Source organism: Aythya ferina (assembly GCF_964211825.1).
Source record: "Aythya ferina genome assembly, chromosome: 3".
NCBI classification, from domain to species: Eukaryota; Metazoa; Chordata; class Aves; order Anseriformes; family Anatidae; genus Aythya; species Aythya ferina.
The window spans coordinates 98,650,730-98,675,158 of record NC_140298.1 but is presented as its reverse complement, the minus strand read 5'-3'; the positions used below and the strand labels follow the sequence as shown (position 1 = coordinate 98,675,158).

The 24,429-nt window shown below is 38.2% G+C and overlaps 1 protein-coding gene across 3 annotated transcripts in view; it reads right to left on the bottom strand.

Moving 5' to 3' along the window:
- The window catches only part of ERICH1 (glutamate rich 1), a 96,893-nt gene that overhangs the window by 64,628 nt on the left and 7,836 nt on the right, over window positions 1-24,429 (bottom strand). For all 3 annotated transcript variants that reach the window (XR_014691998.1, XM_084516005.1, XM_084516006.1), the window contains exons 2-3: window positions 18,479-18,670; window positions 2,497-2,631 (exon numbers count right to left, since the gene is read on the bottom strand). Coding sequence is in view for 2 of the 3 variants with exons in the window: in XM_084516005.1 (XP_084372131.1) it covers window positions 2,497-2,631; window positions 18,479-18,670 (327 nt within the window). In the remaining variant the exon portion in view is untranslated. The remainder of the gene's footprint in view (window positions 1-2,496; window positions 2,632-18,478; window positions 18,671-24,429) is intronic.

Genomic DNA, 24,429 nt, shown 5'->3' with positions numbered 1-24,429 from the left:
AACACATATACCAGAGTAAAATTAACCATATTCTTCAACTCTGTAGGATAAGCACAAACGTCTAATTCTGTAATCCACATTCAGAACAAATGTGTGTCTTCAACTGTAGCAAGATCTAGCACATAAAAAAGGACAGTGAAACACTAGAATACATGGAAAAAGGCTGGTAAGACAATCTTCCTTCCTAGAGGTTTTTAAAGAACAGATTAGGAAAATGCCTGGCAAGAATGACATTTATAGTCAAGCTTACCTTGCAATCAGAATGTAAAAAGCCTAAACAACACTTCAGACTTATTTTTTCTTGATTCCATGATAACCTATAAAGTCACACAGTAAATAAACCCGAAAACATGTCTCCCAAAATTCCATACGTGTTTGTTAACTGTTAAAGCAGAACCTAAAATTCAAAACCTATTCTTACTGAATGAACACAGACTGGGATCAGCTGTAAGAGATCACCATCCAGCTCAGTACTGTCACTAAGCAACACCAGAGCACTACTTACTCCCATCGTGGTTGAAGAGTATTTTTTGTTTGTTTGTTTTCAGTACTAGAGGAAAAAAAGATTAAAGCCAAAAGAGCAAGTAAAGCCATTGTTCAACAGTATATCCATTGTAAAACTAGACAAATATTTATATGTCCCTAAGAAGGGACAATATAATGCAACCCTAAATTCTCTTCTGCTTTACTGCTATGCAATATATGACCATCTAGCATGTACCATATAGTGATTTATTGCTAGATTTTCAACAGTAACTGAGTAACTCTACCACAAAAGATCTGTACTGATACCATGAGTATATCCTAAGATAAGGGTATAATCTCGGTTGTAGAAGTGTTGAGAGGGTTGGGCTCTGAAGTTATATTTAGAAGTCATGCAAGTCCCTGTATAAAAGCAAATGTTATAGGGCTATTTACCAGCTAAGTATTATGAGACTTAATTTACTCATTTGCTGAACACAGAAGAAGGGAAGTGTTCCTCTAACGTCTGAAAGGAAATCACAAAGATTAAGCAGAGATCATACAACATGGAGGAGGAAAAAGACTGCTTTAATATCAGAGTAAGCAGCAGCTGGAACCTGAAATGCTGTAGAACCCAATGAATTGTCCAAAGATAACTACGTAATTAAAATGTAAGGATAATTTAGGAATAGAATCTGGACTGAGCGCGAATCCTTTCTTACAACGGGAAAAGCAAAACTTGCAAGTTGTGCACTGAAACACCTTCTTTACCTTAATCCCAATAGAATCAAGATGTACTGTTATATTAATCTGATAAAGTTATTTCTTCCCTTATCCAAGACAAAAGATCTCTTAATTTCACAGTGAGAAAGAACATTCAGTGTGCCACCACCAGTCATGCTCTACATTGACTCTGTTGCACTAACCTCATATGCAGATTCAAGTATGTATCAGGCTGCCTTCATGGCATGTTTCCCCACACAAAGGTGAGATGCCTTCCCACGTGTTACAAGCAGGATACTAACCACAGCCTGTATCAAGAACAGAGCTCTGAATAGAGTACAGACCCAATTTTCAAGCTGAAAATTCACCCATGTGGGTACTGTTTTCAAAAGGCAAGGCACACTTGCCTTTCTGTATTTGCAGGTTGAATCTCAGGTTTTCCTTAGTGAATCTCCAAGTAGAAATAGGCAGTATTTAGTAAATTACTATTTATTAAATATTTTACCTCAGCAGGCTTACCTAGATGTTTACTTTGCTGTGGACTGCTCTTAGTAGCTGTTAATAACATCATAGCAGATGACAGCGATACACAATTTTGAACAAACACATCCATAGAAACATAGCAGTTGAAAAAAACTAAATGGATCTGTCTTATGTAAGCTAAGCACTTCTTTCTAAGATGGAATCACTTTAACTGCAGCAATAACATTCAGAAAAACATGTTTTTTATTGAAGTTCACTTAAGAGACCATTCCTCTACAGATCCTGTTCTGCTTCTCTTCTATCCTTTGACAGGTTCTGAAGTTATCTGGTCACAGCTTCTCATCAGAACACCTCTCAAAGCTTATGGATTGGTATTGATTCCCTACCACATCCCAACAGGTGAACTTCTCCCAACAGGGAGAGGTAAGCCTCTGGTAACTCCCCAGAATATCTGCGTTATGACTTAGTAAAACAGGTGTGATCTAGTGTTCTTCTTAAAAATAATATGACAGTAATCACGCATTATATACATGTGGTACTTGAATGGGAGAAGCTGAAGTCTTAGTCTCCAGATATACTTTATGTTATTTCAGCAAGGTCAACAGCACTGTATGGTTATAAACAAGCACTGTATCTGGTCTTCAAGCTAACAAAGGATATGAACCCATATGAATATACATCTCAATTTTGCTTATGTTGCAAAACAGTGACACCCACTGGCAGCAAGAGTTTAAATACTTAATTGTTGCAATTTGGATCTACTTGGTGATGCTTGCTAGCAAGTTTCTCTGAGAAAAATTCATCACAGTAACAACCATACAAACTTACCTGTAGAGTCAGCACTATCCTCCGAGTTTTCAGAAGCTGAAATACTATTAGTATCTTGAGTAACTGCAACATAACCCTCAGGAGGAAGATTCACTGTGTACATTTTCCTTGGAGGCAGAACTGTATTGTCACTACCTACAAAACAGAAAAACAAGGTGTCTTGCTATTGATCTCAGTAAAGATTTTCTCAAACATTTTGCCAACTAAAGCAAGAAGAACAAGTGGTCTCAAAATCATTAACGAGAAAAAGTGAGAGCGCGTCAGATGTGGAATACTGAAATTATCGTACGACCAACAAAATTGCACAGAATTCTGTAGCAGCTACAAATAAATTAATTCTCCAGAGGTTAGTTCTTTCTATTAGAAACACTTTTTTTTTTTTTTGTCATAGAATCCTTCTGCCCTAACTTAAGAAGCTTCCACTTACAATGATACACTAAAAGACACTATATATTTCTCCCTATTCAGCATGAGCAGACACTATTTTTGTAAGAACTGTTTCACAGAAGATGGAGAGATTAAAAGTGATACAAGTAATAGAAAAAGAATCACAGAAGTGTGGTTTGTCTATTCGCAGACTTTTTAAGATATAATCTAGGTGCAGTTGTAAAGGGCACAAAGATAAAGTGAGTCTGAAAACCACACTTGACTAAGCCTCAGCAATTCCTGCCCAAGAGGGTTCACCTCCCTATCTCTTCTCGAAGAGTGCCAAGAGCCAGCTTCCCAACTATTTCATTACATAAGAAATACTATTTGTTACAATAGCAGTAGGCTGCTTTTGTAGAATTTCTTTCCCCTTTAAAAAGGTATTTAGAAACGTACTACAGCACTCTTGCACAATCTTGACATTTGTTTGCTAGGCAAGAAGTAACTCTGTAGGAATGACTGATGCTTCTCTGTTCCAATTACTTTTTTTTCTTTTTCTCTGTAACGACAACAATTGGGATCAACTACAGGGAGACAAAAGCCTATCTAGAAGACCAAGATGTTCAGGTTGTCTCCAGATGCTTCACTGTAATTTTAGATGGTTCAGCATGTTCTTTTCCCATCAGCTTGCTCCATAAGCCAGCATCAACACAGCGTAAAGCTTCCCTCCTTGAGGATAACTTGCCCCTTTAAAAATAGATGGAAACGTTGTAAATGTTGTAATGCTATTTGCTGAAAAGGTCTTTGGCAGGTGCACAAAATTAAGGATGTGCACAGATCTGAACACAGATGTGCAAGATCTGAAATGATCCAAGCCCATTACCAAGCTGTACCAATGGGTAGATGAATACCTCAATATTTAAAATGTAGCTGTGTCTGATAGAAGCACAGATCCCTAACAAGAATTATTTCTATAACGAAATAGCTTTCACCAAGTCCTTTTCCATCCAAATAAGTAATTTATCTATACAGGTTGAAAATTTCTCAGATAAAACATTTCCAAGAGTTCAGCATGACTGATCACCTAGATATCTGTGATGATTACATTTCAGAATATTTAAGGCACTTTTGAAAAGCTACATATCACAGTTGTTTTTATTATCAGGATGCAAGCTTTTTATTTTGATAATACATGAGAAAACAGTTGTTTTTCTTGAACAAGCCAAAAAATTTCAAACCAATGTTGATGATGCTTCAAAGGCTAATAAAGGAAGTTAAATAATTAATACAATATGATGAAGAGCAATTATGTGATTTGGAAAAAAATTAACTAAAATTAATTTTGAGTAATTCTTTTACAAGTCCTTTTTGCGAAGCTGATGCCAAATCACTGAACTGGCAGTACTTGCATTGTTCCCCGCCCCATGTTGATTAATGATGAAGTGTTAATTGGTGATGGTTTTAATTTACAAGTATGTGTAAATATATTTTGAATTACTCCCTTCTGAATAATTTTAAAATTTTCTTTCCCTGCATTTCACCTTTTTTCCCCCCTTTATTTTCAAGTTCTATAAAACCATAGACAACTGTAAAACATTAAACTCAATTTGCAGTAGTCATGGCTAACTAAAACCCTTTAATCATACAGGAATTGGATTTATTAGGGGATACATTAACCTCCTAGAACAAAACAGCTGAACAAAACAGAATTTGGGGGGGAAATCTGTTAACACCTACTCTTGCAAAGAAGAACATTAACAACTGTTATTATGTAAAGGAGTGAGCACTCAAAAGAAATGTAAGAAATTTTTAAATGGAAGCCCCCATATTATTTACCCTATGTAAATCTTGAAGTAGTTTATAAACCATGAATAAGGCGTTAGTCTTTGTTAATCCTGTATAATTACATAAAACCAGTTACCATATCATAAAAACAGTACATGCACAGCTGTATAATCTCAGCACATCAATTGCTCAGTCTCAAACCACGAAGTCTGGAGTTTTCCAGACAGAGGCCAGTCTCCCTGGGCTAAGCAGAGATGGATTGACTACAAAGTCCTAAAGCTGCTGCAAAGCAGTTAAGCATCTAAAAACATGACACCATACTTTTTTTAAAAAACACACGCATATTTGAAACTAATAAAAATAATTAGATACTGGAAGTACTCAAAAATGCCCTTCTTCCTACTAGTTAGAAGTCATGAATTCACCAAATTGATAATTCCAGTAACAAAACTAGATCACACCAGTTATCAGTGAATCCCTAAGTGATTTGTTGCAGCATCATTAACGAAAGAAGTACAGTTTGGAGGGAGCTACATTTTTGTAACCTTAACATGTTATGGGAAATCGAACAAATGCACTTATCCAAGAAGCATAATGGGTGTGTTTTCCTTGTCTAATGCACCACAAAGAGAAAACTCAAAAGTCTTATTGTATTTGCATACAGAAAATGATAGGTGCTTATCCACAGGTAGCATAGGGAAACAATTAACAGTTTATGAGGTTTCATTTTATTCAATAAAAAAGCACAAATATTTAAAGAATGCTTACAAAATCAAAGAAGAACAAATATCATTCTTAAAGGTAAACTATGAATACAGAATAAATATTTTGAATCAACTTGTCTCCTATTCATATTCCAGTCCACAACTTTCCCCACACAAGGCTCCTTTGCATATAAATCAACCTTGTGCACAGAGTGGGGAAGTGCATCTAAACTGCATCGTTACCAAGGTTACATCTGCAAGGATGTCAGCAGCCTGGCTAGCTATGTCACCGCTTGCTGCCCTGCCCCAGACAAGTACAGGACCTTTTACGGAGCTGAGGGTAAAGCTTCCATCTCACCTTAGCTGAGTGAAGTTGCCAACTGCTCAGTCTGTCATCATTTCAGGTAAAGATAGTGTGTTTTGTTTCAGGTTAGTTTTACAATCTTAAAGCTTTTTAAAGCTTTCTCCTACCTGCAGCTTGGAGTGTTGGTATTTCAACATGGCTTCAGCCTGAACATCTTTGTGCTGTCACACCTGGCAACACCTTGAACATGTTCTGGCCACAGATGCATTCATGTAACCTCAGCCCTGTGCTTGCTGGTAGGAATGACTGATTAATCCCTGGGCAACGATGAGGCTTCATGTTTCTGTGGTGGGTTGGCCCTGGCCAGCAACCACCCAGCCGCTTGCTCGTTTCCCCCTCAGCAGCAGAGGGAACAAATGGGGTCAATAGGCATGGGAAAGTTCCTGGGCTGAGATAAAACTAAGGAGATCACTTACTGGTAACTGCTGGAAGCAAAACAGACTTCATTAAGAGAAATTAATTTATTGCCAGTTAATATAGATAGTTAATTGTGGGTTTGGGCATTGGGAAGCAAACACCGTCCTGCTGTGGGGTTAATTTTGAAGGAACTGGAATTAGCTGTTAGCTGTGGAACAAGACAGGGAAGCCCCTGGACTCTTCTCAGAGAGGCCACCCCTGCAGCACTCCTGTTACCAAAACCCTGCCACCTCTACCAAATATGGCTTCCCATTCTTACACCAAAAACCTGTCTTTATCAGCAAGTGCTTTCCTGCAGCTCAGAAAGCCTCAGTTCCACAGTGTGGAAGTAGTAGAGCAAATAGAGGACCAAGGACCAGTGGTCAGCCAGAACCTCTTGCAGACTTTTCCAAACAGTAGCCAAGAGGCAAGTTAGCTGCCCCTGACTTTAGGAAGTTTCACCTTGGAAACACCCAGCCATCACTTGGGGAAGAGCAGGAGAAGAGGTTAGCCTCAGAAGAGTTCCTTATAGAAAACCCCAGGAAGGCAGAGATGGATGCTGGATCAAAGCCAAGGTCTGATTAACCCAGAGCCAGGGATTTTAACAGAAGTCGATATTCTTCAGGTTAGCATTTACTGTAACCCCACTGCAGAAGAAATGGTCTTGACAAAAACAAGGCTCGAAGGTGATCTGTGATCTCCTTTAAAATGTTTGCATTACTGTATTTTGTTGAATATGACCATATTCCAGCCCTTATTTTCATTAAATATAAAGTAGATTGAGGCTATGACATGAAAATTAGGACACTTGTTTTAGCGAAGTGACAGCCATCACACCAATGGAAGCTTTGTGCTACTTTGCTAGGTACAAAGTCACCATTGCAGGTAGGAACTTAGTTTTCACAAAGATATGGAACTCCCTTACGAAGAGCTAATAGACGTAATTTACTATCATGGTAATCATTTTAGCTTGTTTAACACCTCTAAAGTGCACAGTCTTTCTCATTTAATTAATCCTTAAATAACTTCTCATCTGCAAACATTAGTATCCAATCCATCCCCCTCATTAAATGTAGCTTATTGTTTAAATGAGGAGAGCCACTCAAGTAAGTCTTCGGGTAAAGATACGCTCCTTCCAAAGATTCTTCATCATTTTCTAAATAAAAGTTAACTGACTGGCTTTTGGATATCTAATGATATCAAGTTATGCTACTTGCTGTTATCATGTATTTCATTGGCACCAATACCTGCATCAGAATACTGAAAAATCATTTTCTTCCACAAAGTATACTTCAGATTTACAGTTTTAAAGATGTCTGCTATTCTGTTTTGAATGATAAATTCTCCTGCTTGCCAGGTAAGATTTCATAGTGTGCGTTTTTACTCAAAATTGTAAAATTTACATAGACTCAAACAAATAAATAATGAAAGAAAAAAATAATCAAGTGCATACCTCCAGCTCAGAAAATACCCAGGTTGTGAACCATTGGACAACATTACTGGGAAACAGTACAGTATCCCTACTTTATTCCAATACTCTTTTCAGCAATGCCACTTGTAACTGCACAGAGGTTTAGATGGCAGTACTAAAATTTCTAGATTGACCTTATTTTCTGCTACTGTGTAAACAGTTGTCTTTATACAGAGAAGGTCCACTATCCTTTGACATTCAAGAAATAGCATGTTTTTGCTTCTCTCCCAGATTTGCAGTAGAAGCCTGGCCACATTATACAAGTCTGCTCCCTGTTCTTAGGCTGCACACCATTTGTGTCTGGCAGCATGCTGTCGCTCAAGTCACTTCGTTCCAACCTCCATCCTGACACTTCATGTCATTCTAGGTGACACTTCATTAAGGACAGAGAGCTGAAGTTACAGAGGCTGCTCCCTCTGCTCAACTAATGGAAATGGCTATAAAGTAAACAAAGTCTGTACTTACAGAGTCTTTCCTAAGCATTCCCTTTATGACTTGGTGATTTAATACTTCAATTAAATAAATAAAACTAGGTCTTCTACCCACAGACCTTTGGCCCACAGTAGCTTGTGCAAGTTAGCACACTGCTGGAGAACTAACAAGATGGATGATCAGAAGCAGTTTCTTTCATCCTGCCTTAATTCCTTTGAGGAATTAAGACTAATGTATGACAATCTACACCTGGTCCTCACAGAATCATAAAGGCTGGAAAAGACCTCCAAGATCTTCTGGTCCAACTGTCCCCCAGCCACCAATATTACCCACTAAACCACGTCCCTAAGCACCACATGACCACTAAGCTTCTCAGGAGACTGGATGAGTACAAGGTTTCCCCAGGCAGTTCCTTAGGGAGATAGCACTCACCTATAGCTTAACACAGATGCAAGGTATGGATGGAACCAATGCCTACAGCAGCTCTCTCCCTATGGGCAGAGTCACTCATTGGAACGGGTTGCCCAGGGAGGTTGTGGAGTCATCGTCCCTGGGGGTGTTCAAGGAAAGGTTGGACATGGTGCTTAGGGACATGGTTTAGTGGGTGACATTGGCAGTAGGGTGATGGTTGGACCAGATGACCTGGGAAGTCTTTTCTAACCTTAATGATTTCATGCAAATTGGAGACAACGGAAAAGAAAGAGGGTAACCGCTGTCCAGCCTTACAATTCTTCCTTTCCAACATACTCAGACAAAGACTAGATTTTTCAATGAAACCAGATACAACGACCCAGTGCCAGCCGTAGCCTTTTCAACTAAGTGTATTGCAATATTTTTGGAAAGAAGGGTCTACATCATATTTAAAAAGCTATGTTTCAGCCTACGTATTCAAGCGTGAATGTCTGAATAGAGGAGAAGGGGAATGGAAGGACGAATAACAGCACCCAAACTAACAATGATCCACATGCCTACCTTACATTAAAGGTCTCATACATCTAGATGTAGTGCTAATGTAATTATTTTTGTTAAGCCCTGGCTACTTTGGAAAAGCCATCTACTTTGGATTTTATGTTCTGCTTTTAAATTGTTTAGCTTTAATAAAATTGGAAGATAATTTAAAAATCTAAGGTTCAAACACCCATCACAGGTCCTCTTAACACTTCCTTATTCAGATTCATCACCTAGCTGAGAAGTATGCAATTATAATGTTGTCATTCAGCAGCACTGAGAACTTCAGTGCCTGAAGTGCTATTAGGGCTTATGCACAACTAAGGGCAAAGTACCCATTCTTAAGGGCTTTGGAATAGAGCATGTTTCTTTTTGTGGCAATTCACCCATAACTATTTCTCAAAGCTGGCTCATTATTTACGCCGCAGGCTCATTGAAGTCTTTCCTATTTATTAGCATTTTGCTGTACTGTCTCATGATTTCTCTGACTCTAAACGCTGGTAGTTTATTTCTGCCAGCGTATTTGCACATCTCACAGTTTTTATGGCCATGTATTTATTTTCATGTAGATTGCAGCTTCTATATAGTATAAGATTAACATTTGTTTCCACTGAATACTAGGCCTTATTATATTCTCATTTGTATTAGAAGCAGGAATCCAATTTCTTTCTTAAGAGCTCAAACAAGTGTACGATGATCTAAAAACAAATAAAGATTTTTTTTTCCTTTTCCTATTTTAAAGTACGCCACAGGTCATTATATAGCTACACAAAGAAAAGAAACAAGGAACTGTTCTCTTGGTTTTCTATTTCTTACATGTGTTTTTTTTGTAGCCAGCAAAAATGACACTCATCTATGAGTTCGGTTTAAAACACATTTGTAAACCATTTTGTCTCCTGTTACTATCTCCAATGGAATAATTGAAGAAGTTATCAATGAAAGTGACATCATCAAACAAGGAATTTATATATCTCATTAGATTACTAAAGTCTGCAGGCTGTAGAAGTTTAATACAAGTATGCTCATAGGACTAGAAGATTAAAAGAAAATAACAAAAAAAAAAAATCAAAAGTACTTCCTTACCACTGTCTCTTCCCTCACCTTGATGGAAATAAAATACTTCAGAAGGAAATTAAGGTCAATAAATATATAGCTATTTTATGAGGCCAAAAGTTGAGATAGGAAATTCATAAAAAGCAAGGAACAACTGAGCTCAAATTTATTTGCTTCACCACCTCCCACAAGTACGCTAACTCCTAAGATTTTATTTTTTTTAGACACCAAGAAAGGCTGCACTATAGCTCATTTTATTGAGGATAGGACTTACTAGTATTACTCAAACTCAGTTTCATTACGTTAGACCTGGCAAACATTCTTTGTCACAGAGAAAACAAAGAAAAGTAGATATGCTTCTTTTTCCTCTTCTCACTCTTCAGCTATGTATGAACTATTGGAACATCAGCATTCCTTTGGAAAAAGCACAACACAAAGTGAGAATGAAGTAGGGAAAAACCTTGAGCTAGGAAACCAAGAAACAGAATACTTCCCAGAACAGAATTTGTCTACAGGTAGATGAAAATTTTAGAATTCTAAGACAGAAGAATAATAATTGTATACAGGTGACATATATACTATTAAAAAAAAAAAAAAAAAAAGAGCAGCTTGTGGCACTTTGAACTTTCTGAAAGCTGAGTATCTGAGGTAATGATGAAACACTATACAGCTAAAGTGTTAAGCCACTTTTTTAACAGCTTCATTTTCTTGTATACATCCTGGAATATGATAATAGATGATATTTTGCTTATATGTCTAAGAAATCAAGTTGTATAAACATGAGAATAAAGCTATCTTAAAAATCTTAAGTTAGCACATAGCTCTATCATTTCTCCTAGTGCTGTAGATCTTATTTGTTCACACAAATAAGAACACACCTTTCCAAAGACAAGTTCATACCTGTCAATCAATATAATTTAAAACATAATGCAGTAGCACTGAATCTAAAAGGCCATGTCTGTGTTGTAATTATCTAATTGCACTCACTGATTGAGTGATTACATTATGACTGGGACTTACCTGAAATTAGTCCAGGAAACAAACAGATGTGCTCATCAGAATAAAAGTAAACAAAGTTTAAGGTTTAACCACTCCTTTACCCCCAAGGCCACCATTTTTATCTCATAGTCATCAGTAAGAGTCCACTCTTGTTTGCTGACAAGAATAATGCAAATCCCGGGAGCACAAAAAATATGGGAAATCCTTTGCCCTGAACTTAATTCAGTAACAAATTCACAGTATAATACTTGCACTCATTTCAAGTAATGGTTAGAAGGTACAGTTGGTGGGAAAGACAAGTAGGAAACAAGCAATGTGTAACAAGAACAAACATGAAGTTTGACTGAATAACTACAATTTTGACAGTGACAGCTTAAGTTCACCACTCACAGCATACATGGGTGCACGAGAGGCATCTCACACATTTTTTTTTTGTCATTAATGCATTAAAATAATTTCAAACAGGAAGCCAGGGTGGACAGCGCAAATGCCAACACACACACAAACCATACTGGAAGTTAGATTTACCTCAGGATTGTTTGTCAGCCCTCCTCTAGTTGAAACAAGTCCATTTTATTGAGATAACCTTACACAAGCCATTTTCTGTTTCCTTTCTCAAGATAACGAGCTTCCCTGCAGCTGGCTACAGTTAGGTTTAGAACTTGTTTACACATACAGCTAAAGCTGGCATTTTCTACTCCAATTAAGCAACTGCTACATACTATTAGATGAGCTATTTGTTAAATTGCTTTCAGTTGTCACAGAAGCCAGCAGATTTCTCTATGACAGCGAAGCTGTTTGAAATGAAGATGTAGAAGAGAAGAACAAGTGTACATACATACGCAAGAATGCTGGAAAAGGAAAGAACGGGTCAACCAGCAGCAAAAAAACATTGCTAGGGGAACCAGAGACCAAACAACAAGGCTGTTTCTGTCACAACTGAAGTTAGAGATATTATACAGGCAGCCCACTCACTCTGAACAGAGACAGGATATAAATACATTTTTTCCTCCCCCAAGTCCCAGATTTTTACATTCCCTTTCAAGCATATAGCTACCAGCTTGGAAATCTGGTTGAGCCCTGTTTCCACCATAACCACAAGAGGTTGGTGTCAAACATTCGTTTTTGGATATATTTGTTCCATTTGCACAGTATAAAGCCATTGTAATAAAGCATGTAATGAGAGAATTTATAGACTCTTGAGAGAAGAACACAAGACTGTGTGACAACACTTTGTTGTATAATTATAATCTCCATTGCTCTTGAGCTTATTCACAATAGACAGCCTTTCAGAGCAATTAACCACTGAAGTGATGCTGAATTGCTGAACCAGTCCCTAAAGCTGCTCACTGCATTGTGCGCTGCTAGAGTTTCTGTCCTTAAGCGTAAGCACTTCAGCAGTTTGATCAACTGAAAGCCAGTACTGACCATATATATAATATATATTTCTTTGACAAGTGTTGCCTTCTAGGTGCTTCTGTCACTAACCTAAGTTTTCTATAACATGATGGCTCCAGGAAGACAGGAGTAGGGCTAGTAAGGAGACAGTCCATGTATCCCAGCTCTGATGATTTCTGAAACACAGTGTACTGACAGCATTAACAACTGTAATGGAAAAGGTAGGGTGGACAACCCACACAAAGAAAAGTCTAACAGCTGCACTGAATTTTAACAGGAAATCCATACATGGAACCCAGCAATGCTGGGATATTCCACAGGTGGTAAGATTCATGTTTTTATTTTGAAAACATGGATTAAACTGCATTTTTGTCTACTCTGGTAGAACAACATAGTATTCTCCCCCAACCCTCCCAAAATTAAAACTTTGAACTTTGGAATAGTAATATCTTCACATTTTTCTTCATTAACACTTCAACAAAAGGAGGAAACAAAAAACATCAGGCAGGATGTCTCCACAAGATCTCACACTGTCTAGGCCCTCTGCATTTCAATTTTGTTTAACGAAGTAGGGAAAAAAGCCAAAAGTGAAGCATGCATTCTAGGAAAGATTCACCTGTATACAATTATTCATCTTCAATTCTTAAATTTTAAGCTTTATAAGGACGGACAATGCTAAATATCAGCAAATTCCAAGCCCTTTAAGAGATGGCTAATAATCCTGGCCAAGAAAAAGACCCAGGATTAGGGAGGCCATTAAAAATTCAATTCTAAAGGTAGCAAGTCTCAAGTCTCTAGCCAGATACATGGAAGTTTATTTTAAATATGCACTATTAAAGGTTTTATGAGTAATTAGCGAGGTTTTAAAGTATCAACAAAAGTAAAATCAGAGAATTACAGGTCTCAAGAGAAATATCCGCCATGAAATTAATCCTTGTTGCACGTAAATGCTGCCCTAAAAAGGGTTGGAAACAAACAAAATCAATCCTCAAAATACAAAATTCAGACAAAGGCCACATTTAAGCGAGTAATTTATACTTAGAAATGCTTCCTTAGTCATTTGCCAGACACTTTTTTTTTCCTCCCTTCCATACAGCAAGTTTTTAGGTATTTACACTTGAAAACATGTTTGCAAGGTCATGGAAAAGAAAGTTAAATCCCCTTCTTTGTAGGAGCTTTCAGTTTTCCATTTGCTCTTTAATACTTTGGCACTCAACAATGCTCAGGTTAATTACATATATGCCTTGATTTTAAAAGGTTTAAGGTAAGAGAATAGGCTATATAAACCCTCTATAAATTTCATGTTGAAGCAAGAAGAACCTCTATTTGGAATCCTTTTGAATTTAAGAGCCATAACTTAAATTTAATGAATTTAAGAGCCATTTGAAATTAAGAGCCATAACTCTTGCAATAGAAAAATCAGGTTCCTTAATGGAAGAAATGTTTAGAAAGTCTTACTTATTTGTCCTAGGGATAAAATCCTTTTTTCTTTTTTGTTAAATTAATTTTCTTACTGAAAACTATGGCAGAATAGGGAAAAAAACTATTTAGGAAAATTAGAATCCAAAAGGAAGGTATACTCCTGAACAAAAATTTCGGCCACAGATTGATTAAGGTCACTTAAAAATCTTTTTAAGAGTGAGATATAAGCAATTATCCTCCCTCTCCTCCCTCGTTGGGATTCAGAAGAACAGTGGCATCTACACATTTTCTCCAACCCTAACAGAACTATCCCCATCCATAAGAAAATGTAAATATCTATCAGAAGATCTGTCTGAAGTCACAAAAGACAGAATCCCTCAGAATTTTTATTTTATCTCCAACTATTCTTGGTCTTATTGTAAGCTTCTGTTCTCGAACTGTGTGTGTAATTTTACGGGACAACCATTTCTGATACTAAACTAACCTTTCAAGATTAAATTAGAACAAGCCATAAACACTGGTTCTGGTGTTTTGAATACTTAAGCATCTTAACTTTAACTTACTTGATTTGAAAAGACGCATTTAAATCCAAGTATTTACAGGATCCAGAAGTACAGCCTTAAAATTTTATGGACATATTTCCTATTATACTTCAAGATACAAGATTTGTAGCATTGCTGTAAGCATTCTAATAAATACACAAAACTGGAGGTGTGTGTGGGGTAGCTTGTCAATGTTGGAAACGCTATTTTCACAATATGAAAGTTGGTGTTAAAGGTAAGCTAAACATTGTAATGAGTTTTGTAGCAAAAGCTGTTACTCAATGCTAGAAAATACTTGGACCTTAAGTCAAGTTCCTTTTATGGAAATCCAGTTTCTTACTGACACTAAATTTATTTTTTCAGTAGATTTTTGTAGGACTGACAATCACTTTCAAACTAGGAAGGAGTTCATATCTATGCTAAAAATGCCTCTCATTTTCCATTCTCCATCTTAAACTCAAGACTACTGCTCCTTAAACAGCCAGCTTTTAAATAACTATCTAACCCCATAACCCTTGTTGTACTAAAAAAGAAGTTACTTAATATAAGATCAGAAAAATTGGTCAATGCCTTTATGCCTTTTTTTTTCCAAGACTACACAGTCGATTGCTCCAAATCTTATAGCTTATCACTAAACATATACTTTCAGTGTTCAATGCCATAAAAATCACAACATGTAGATGACTGTTCATGCAAGAGCTCTTATTAAATTTGAATGAAGCCATAAACAGAAAAGAATGGTTATCTACTGGCTTCACAGCTGGGTAACCGATTTCTCTTTTCCTATGAGTTTATCCCTACAACCTTCTCCAAAGCTTTTCTCGTTTTTTAGTAGACATTTATAGAACATCAATTAAGGCGGAACCCCTTCCGTAGTACCATAGCATTTACTTGCCTCCAACAGAAAATAAACTCTGGTAGTTTGCTGCTAATTTAAAGGACAGCCTTGTTGCTTTACTGTGAAAATCCTAAATAAGGAGATATGGAATTGGTCTTTTTTTGCTTCATCTTCTTTCCCATGAGTTGCATTTTACCTGCATTGAGATTTTGGATAAAAAGCCTGTGTTTATACCTGGTTCCTAAAACAGTATGCTTAAAATTAACAAGAACAGAGGAGTTATACATCAACTAAGTTCTCCTCACCTCCCACTTCAGCTGGAATTTGGGCAGACCATAATTTATAAGGAACGCCAAGCACTCAGTACAAATGAAGGCATTTTTCAGCATAAGAAGTTACCCTGTAGTTACACTAATTCAGTGTGTCTTCATGATAGGAAATGAACAGCCTGTTAACTGTTTCCAGAAGACAATTCTTTCCAAATGCTATTTAATATCACTTTATAGCATAAGTTTAATGCTTTATCAGCCCTTCAAAATTGTACGTCATTATCAACTTCAGAAAAGTACAGATGTAGAAAAACAAAACGGGCAAACAAATGGAAATACAACAAGTAGAGACTTAGAGGCAATCTTCTGTCACTACATGCAACACAGGACAACAGCCACACAAACCTTCAAAGGCAAATTCCATTATGAAGGGATGTAAGAAAGCACTGTAGCCAGGCTATTACTAGCCATCCTCATTGCAGAGGGGGTGAGGGTTTGCTTTGTGTTTTTTTTGTTTTTTCTTTTAACCAAAAGAAAAAAACACGAAAAGGCAATGGATGCACAGAATAGTGGTTGTTGGAAAGAACTTACAAAGGTCATCAGTCATTCAAGACTGATTCAATTAGATCAAGTTTTCCAGTACATTGCTCAATTTTTAATATCTCCAAGGATGGAGATACCAGAACCCTCTTCTAAGCAACCCATTCCAATGCTTGATCAGCCTCAAGGCTGTATTTTACCTGCCTCCCCACCCCGGGGAATCACACCTGCCACAATGCGTTTGTTGTACAGTTCAGTCTTCTGTTTCCTCCCTCCACCCATCTGGTAGCTGAAGTAAGGATACTTCCTCCTAATTGTCTCCAAACTTCAGGAAGCTCAGTTCTCTGTCTCTACTCATACCTAAGGAGATCCAGCTCGCTGACCATCATGGTGCCCACCACTAGACTCTCTCTAGCTTGTCACCACCTTCCTTCTACTAAGGAGCCCACTGGTCACAGCACTTCCAGCATGGCCTCACTCCAATACGGTCTCACCAAAGTAAGGTGCTACTCTATCTTCTCACAAAAGGTACAACTGCTTCCTCCGACCTGCTGGCTACACTGCTAATACAGCACAACACGTAGTCAGCTTTCTTTGTTGCAAGGATGCACTTTGCTGACTCACCCCGCTGGGAGTCCTCCAGCACCCCAGGTCCTTTTTGGTAGAGCTGCTTTGATCCCCAGCCTGCACCGTAAGTTATTCTGTGCCGGACACAGGGCTTTGCAGTCCAGTATTAATCTCTGAGGTACATGCTAGCACATAGACATCTATTGAACTCTGTATGGCTGATCACCAACTTTTAAGACTGGCAGTCTCTCCACCTATCTGATCACTCATTTGCCTAGCTGCTATCTTACCACACTGGTGACGAAAATACTAGGGAAGGCTGCGTTGCAGGACATGCTAAAAATTAAACAATATGTACACCGTTATTCTTGCCTTCAGGCCAATCGTGCCATCATAGAAGGCAATCAGGTTGATTAAGCACAACCTGCCTTTGTTAAATCAAGGCTTACCACTCCTGGTCTCCTTTTAGTTATTCCCATGCTTGGAAATATCTTCCAGAAGGATTTACCCTATACTGTGTTTGCAGTTTCCCAGATCCTCCTTCTTGCCTTTCTTGAAGGACGAGTATATTTGTCTTTCCTAGCCACCATGAGTTTTCAAAGATGATTGAAAGCAGCTTCACAAGCCAGTAGCCAGATCCCCTGGATGCACACCATCTTGTCCCACTGACACGCAATTTGCTTGAGTACTCCGCAGCCATCATCATCATGTACTCTGGGTAATGATTCTTTCCCATAGACTTTATCATTAGGCTCAGGGTCCTTGGAGACTGGAGGACAAATCTTAACAGTAAAAACCTGAGGCAAAAGAGGCACTAAGCACCTCAGCCTTTTCCTTTTCTTCAATTACTAGTTCCTTGCACGTTGAGCAGTTAGTCCTTTGTATATTCAGACGAGTCTTCCATTGGATTCTACCAAGATCCCTGAACACAACAACTCTGTTCCCATGTAGTACACAGTTCTAATTCGACTAGCCGATTTACTAATTTCTTTCAGGACTTTGATCTTCTGTCCCTCACCACACCTGTGATCAGTTCTTCCTTGTCTGTAAGTAACAGGTTTAGCTAAGCACCATCCCCGGAGAAAGCTTTTTATACTCTAAGGAAATGTGCCTTTGTATTTCAAGTCAAACAGTTTAATGACCTCTTTCAGTTACAGCACAATTCGATTTTAGATGAGCTACAACACAAAGCAATTCACACTTGTTCTACATGTAAGCACAGAGCCTTTCACCCGCAAGTAATACCCACAGCTACTTAATTTCACAGCTCTGTCACCTTTTGGCAATAGCACCCATGTTTTACAACCCATTTGAAAAAAGACTTTTTACTTACCTGTCAAAATATTCACAGCACTTTCATTGCACACATACACACTGAAAATAACGCTCTTTAGCAGGGCACAGATGTATTGCCTGAACTAGTATTTACAACCACCTGGGGTTTCTGTTGCAACACAAGGACAGGAAATTAGTGCTGATCATTGTACTCCCCCCAATCTAATCCTTCCAAACTCTAATACTTGAGCAGAGTTGTAACAGTATAATTAATTTTCTCACTGTTAAACAGATAAAAGACATTTATAGAATCACAGAATATCCCTAGCTGGAAGGGACCTACTAGGATCAGAAGTCCAACTCCTGGCTCCAGCTTCATATTAGCTACTGCTAGACACTGCATACACACATATACACCAAGGCTATTTCTTGTCTGTCAGAGGACTTATGCACTGACTGCAAGTATTCTAGGTATCAAGTACTGCTAGCACTTTTATTCAGATTTGTCTGTTAGCATCAACTGAATGAAAAAGAAGTAGATACTACACTGTTCTCAAATAAAGGAACTATATTTAAGAGCATATTATCAGAAAAAAAGAGCATGCAGTCTCACCTTGAAATGATTTGCTGGGTGCATCACTTGATGTACTAGCACCTGCTGACAGAGTCTGAACATTTTCCAAGTCTTTCTCTCTGAATTTTGAGCCCGGATTTTTGAGAACCACCTCCTCTTCTCCACTCGAAGTATGCACAAGAGATGAAGAAGTTTCAGGATAGAGACGTTTCAGTACGTTCCTTATGAACACTGTGTGGGAATAAAACATTTTCAAATAGAAAAAAAATCAGATAAATTTGATTTTCAGATCAGATAAAATTAGATAATTCTGATTTTAAAAAAATCAGATAAATCAATTTAGAGATGGTTGAAGACATTAAAAAATAAAAATTAGAAAACTAATTGACACAAAGTAGTTTTCCTCATATTCAATGCAAGTCTGTCTTCAGCAGTCCCTATCTCTCCCATGTAATAAAATCAAAATTAATATATAAGTCCTAAACTGCATGAGAATAAGCCAGCTTTAAAACCCCAGAGTTCACTAGTGACATGACATACATTTGACTAGATTTTGGCAATAAATTAACACGGTACATTTGCAGGCTAAACACACAATTTTTAAATTTCTTTTAAAAACAAGCATCTTCCTACACAAGTGTTACAAGGCTGCTCGAAATGCAGGTCTCTTCTGGCAGAGGTATTGCAATTGGATCACTCATTAGAATCAGTAAGCTACAACTGCTTAATCACATGAAAAAACTAAAATTAGACAGTAGCAGAACACATGGTAACCCAATTATTTCCACAGAAGTAGCAGTATTCTTATACGCCTCTTCCTCTTATGGGCCACCTTCTCATGACACCTGCAATCTGCTACTACTTAATCAAACGATGCTTGCATTTGAGTAAAAAAAATGAAATATATGTAAATAATCTAGTCATCAAGAAAATCATCACCTTTACATGAATGCATGCATGTTGCTTCAAGTGACTGAAACATGTTTTATAAAATTATGAAGTACCACTAAAAACATTTGTCTATTGTAGAACATCCTTAGTTTCACATATTCTACATGGTCAACCAGATATTGCAGGATGGAGGAGAGGTGAGGAGGAGGGAAGAGAGATTTGGAGGAAAATATAATTGGAATTAAGATTCCATAAGTTTAACAGACACCATACAAGTGACTTGGTGCAGATTCTTAGAGTAATTCTGAACGGAAATTGCAGCTTACAGATATGTGTACTATTGTCAAATAAGTCTCTTCAATGAATAGCTTTCCTCCACAGCTAAGGAATCAGCTTCACTAAGGTGATTCCTGAACCACCAGTCTTGGATAGAAAAGTTTTATCTTCCTGCCATCTCCCCACATGCACCTTGGTGATGTTTCCACGGTCACGTAAATGAATAGCTACTAGGGAGAACACATTAGTCAACCTTTTTAAGCTCCTACTAGTTTATACATCATCACTAACTCTTAGCTTGGACTCCACCTCTTGAATAATATCATTGATCTTATCAAAAGACCTAAGAAAAGAGCTAAGCCTGAAGAGGTACTTGTGCAGAAAGCTTTGCCTATGATGCCTGAATTCATTTTTTCTACACTTATCCATCATAAAGTGACATGAAAAATGCTGTGGCAAGCAACCAGTGATGCCCCCTTCAAGAAAGCACAATCAATTTTGCAAGCTAAGTGTTAAAACTATTGCTTCCAGAAAGAGAGATTTCAACAACTGAATGTGCATTGAACACGTATTTTCTTTTAATAATGGTTCCTTGCCTAGATGTTCTATAGATAGAAAGACAAAACCCACATATACTGGCCTTACAGGAAATTTAGAGAAAGTAGACAGAAACAAACAGTGCAGTAAGAAAAAGTTCACTGGTCTTTGCAGATCTCTGACTTTAAAGCAAGTTATCCGAGAGGTTTATTTGGGATCCTCTCCCTGAGTACAGCTACTAACACTGCAATGTTTTACTGAAATTCAGAAGTGCTGTTACCAAATTAACATTCAGGCACTTGTACTGAGGAAGCTGTTCTCCCAAAGCAAATGCTCATTGAGATATTGACAAAGCTATATATGGAAATACATTTTCTCCAAATCTGCTGAAGAGAACCAACTTCCTGATAGCTTCAGTGGAGGTTATGCTCCCCACCTTAAAATTGGATTTTTCTAGTCATCCGTTCAAACACCCCCTTCTTCCATTTTAAAAATAAATGCCTATACTCAAAACGCACATTAGCATTGCTTCAGAAAGCAATACGAGATCAGTTTTAAGATGTTCCTATTCTCATGGGTTCTCCTTGTCTGCAATACCTGTATCTGAGAAAGCAAGCTGAACATCACTTGCCTTTGGAGGGTACAAATATTATGGAAGCTTTATTTCTAAGCTAGAGAAATTTTTGTGAAACATTTACCTAGATGGTTAACAGCAATGGATTTACTTCAGCAAAGATGTGGTTTAGCTGCCAACACAAGCAGCATCCAATCTCACTGGCTTTGAGCACAAGCACAGGAAGAAGCAGCTGGGTGCAAAGTGGGGGAGCTGTTTGCAGCGTTTTCACACCTGGCAGCAGCTTTGCAGTACTGGGAGGCACCTCATCAGGGGAATGATAAATCCCTATAACCACAACAGAATGGAAATGGGCAGCAGCAACACATAGGGCATGACAAGTTCCCTGTCTGGGACCAGACACAGAACCACAGAATGGGTTGGGTTGGAAGGGACCTTCAAGACCACCCAGTTCCAGCCCCCTGCCATGGACAGGGACACCTCCCACCAGACCAGGTTGCTCTAAGCCCCATCCAGCCTGGCCTTGAGCACCTCCAGGGCCATTTGAATGCAGCAGGAAGGAATGCACCCCAGCAGTACGCCTTCCTCAGGAAAATGAAAAGGTAGTATCACTAGAGTAGCTAGAAAAAAAAAAAAAAAAAAAAAAAAAGACTAAATTATTCTGAGATATTTGGAATCCTAAATATATTCTTGCCTGGGAAAAACAAAAAAACCTGCCTGTGGTCCAAGCCTTTTTGATCAAGTTTGTCCTGGGTATCAATGAGCAAGGAAATTAGGCTCTGAGGAATACCTATCCTGCCATGCTTAACAGCTTTACACGTTCCAAAGAAGCAATCTGCTTTGCTTGTTTGCATCTCAGAGCTAAGCTACCAAAAACATTTTTCAGCTGATAGAGGATACCCTTTCCTCAGGGTTTTATTGCTGCAATTACTAAATAAATAAATAAAATCCTGTGATATCAATGAGTGTTGGCTTAACCACAGGAGGCTGTTCTTGCCTGATGCTACAAAGCTTTTCTCCCCCATTCAAAACCCTTCTTAACCTGGAGTTTTTGGTATTAAGCAGCATCAAAGATCTGTCAACCTGGTAAGAACTGCTCAGACTCTTAAAAAATAAGTACCTCTTAAAGGGAGATAGGCAATTTAAGAAAATTCGAGGAAAAACATCTGCAACCAGAGATATATCTAACTTAGCAGAGCTCCAAAATGGAATAATACTTGCTCTCAGCACGCCAGGAGCACAGCTAAGCACGTGCAGATATTTATGGGGTTGTTTTCCGGTCAATATAACAGAGGGAGGAACTGCAGATCTGCGTGCTCTTTCAAGAGACCAATCCAGGAATGCATTTCAACCCTTGGTAGCAGACTTACTTCTGAACAATCACAAGCAATTTGGAGATGTGGTTTTAGAACACCTCATGAGCTGACTATAAAATACAGGAAGATGAAGAATGAGGTATTTGGAGTCTAACAACAACAAGTTGCCACACTTACGTACCATGATGATGTGCAAGGCATCAGAGGGTTTCATGCTTTCTAAGTTTTGGAGGAGGACATTATTGAATGTATTCACATACAACTGTCTCTGGACAGCTCTAACTTACAGTAAGATGCAAACAGTAAGATGCCTTCTGAGTTTTATTGGGAATATATTGTGCAATGTGTGGAAAAATTTCCCCACAGCCATACATTAGTAACGGGGGACATGGTTCTGAACACCTGGCCACACAGTGACAACAGGAGAAAGCTCTAAGGCTCTGGCTTAGATGAACATGGCCCGGGAACCCCCACATTTTGGGGTTCTGGGTTATCACAGCAGAGCTATAATTTTAATTCAGTATAGCATGTGGGAAGACTTGTCTGTTCGATGTCTTCACAACACAGAACTGGAAGTTTTTAACCACATTTTTTGTGCTCTTTCCCTTCTCGGAAGGTGATGGGACTTCAGCTGTGATAACAGGTAATATTATTTTTAAAATGCTTCAGTGTATGCTGTCGAAACTGAGATACTGCAGACTAGGACAGCATTACTCTTTCTATAACCATCAGCTAAAAATGACTTTGCATTTCAAATCTACCTGGAGCTGCCAGACCTCATACTGCACGTGCTCACAGGTGCACGTGGTGGTGGTGCCACTACTGTGCATGTTGTGCCAAGGTTGTCAAATGGACTGAACGCACAGTTCAACCCTGCAAAAGGGAAACTTCACAATATTACAGATATAGTGAAGAGGCGGCACTGCACAGTAATAATATTAACAGAAGGATCCGGACCAAATTCTAAGGGTTTGAAGAGAGTCTCTGCACCTTTCCTGCATAGAAGGACTAAGCTAGACCGACACTCCCTGTGTTAACAAGGTTACAAAGATAAAAGAGAAAAATGAAGCCTTAAGGACTATATTTTCTGTTGGTGTGGGGTGCTGTCCATGCTTAGGAAGACAAGCAAAAATTCCTAAGTGGAGATTAATAAACTGCAAATGACTACAGAAGAAAACCTGCGTGTACTATCAATCATGGGAGAGACCCAGCCACTACGGTGATTAAAATCATGTACAATGACAGTGTGATCCAAGACTCCGCCGGGCAAAATATTTTTTAATCTGGGACAGGAAAATGTACAGCATTAAAATACGAATCTAGGAAGACCTTGCTGGAAACACTACATAGCTGTAAGTCTGCTTACAGCTAGCTACTGAACTCCAATCAGAGCAGACGGCAAAGTTTCTACAATAACCAACAAGACACAGAAGAATAAGGAGAAGCTTTGGCTGTTTAATATAAGCAAACAAATGCCAAAAAAACTTTAAGGATGAAATGGTGAGAAGTGTTACATAGCTCATGGATAAGGTTGCATTCGACCGTGTCACAACACTGGAAACTAGTAGTGAGTAAGAGTTGCCAAACTAAATGCATTGATGAGCATCTAGAAATTTATTAAAGAAAACTCAAGAACTAACAGGTCAGAACAGAGCCTTTAGGAAAGTCTCTTCCATTGAACTAACTTGTACTGTGCTGTTTTTAACAAAAAAGCTAGACCCGACTCCTGAAGATTGAGTTTAACCTTGTAGGAACCCTGGAGTGATCTATGAAGAACACAGTTACTGACATGCAAAAAAACCCACAACAAGTCAAAGCTCAAGTTTATGTGATTGCACTGGGTCCTGTATTTGTTACAAGGAAAAAGAAAAAAAAAATTGGTTATGAGGCTCACTAGGGAAAGCAAAATTTTCCAAACGTAATGGTGGAGCTATTACAAAAAACTGCTTCTGAATTCATTATATCTGCTACCTGATAGATTTAGACCAGCAAGAATCTAGAACAGGTCTCTGACGTTAGAACCAGCAAAAAGGAGGCACAACACAAACAGCAGTAGCTAGGCTGAATTTCACAGACCCACTACCAGTGTACAAGGCAGACATTCTTAAGTACGTTGAGTTTTACCCACTACACGGCTTTTATTTTTGTAAAGAGTAAAAACCACAATGATCTTCATACAGTAACCAAGATCCTAAATTTGGCTTGCATGTAGGGCCCACCAACAACACCTAAGGCACAGTCACATTTAAGAGCAGTAAGTAGAAATGCACATACACAACACTTAAAACATTAGGGTTAGATTTTGCCTTATTTCTTTACAGAAATCCCACATCAAGTTTTCTACTTAAAGAACAGGAAGCACAACTTGGCTTATGGTAGTGGCAGATACCAGTGTT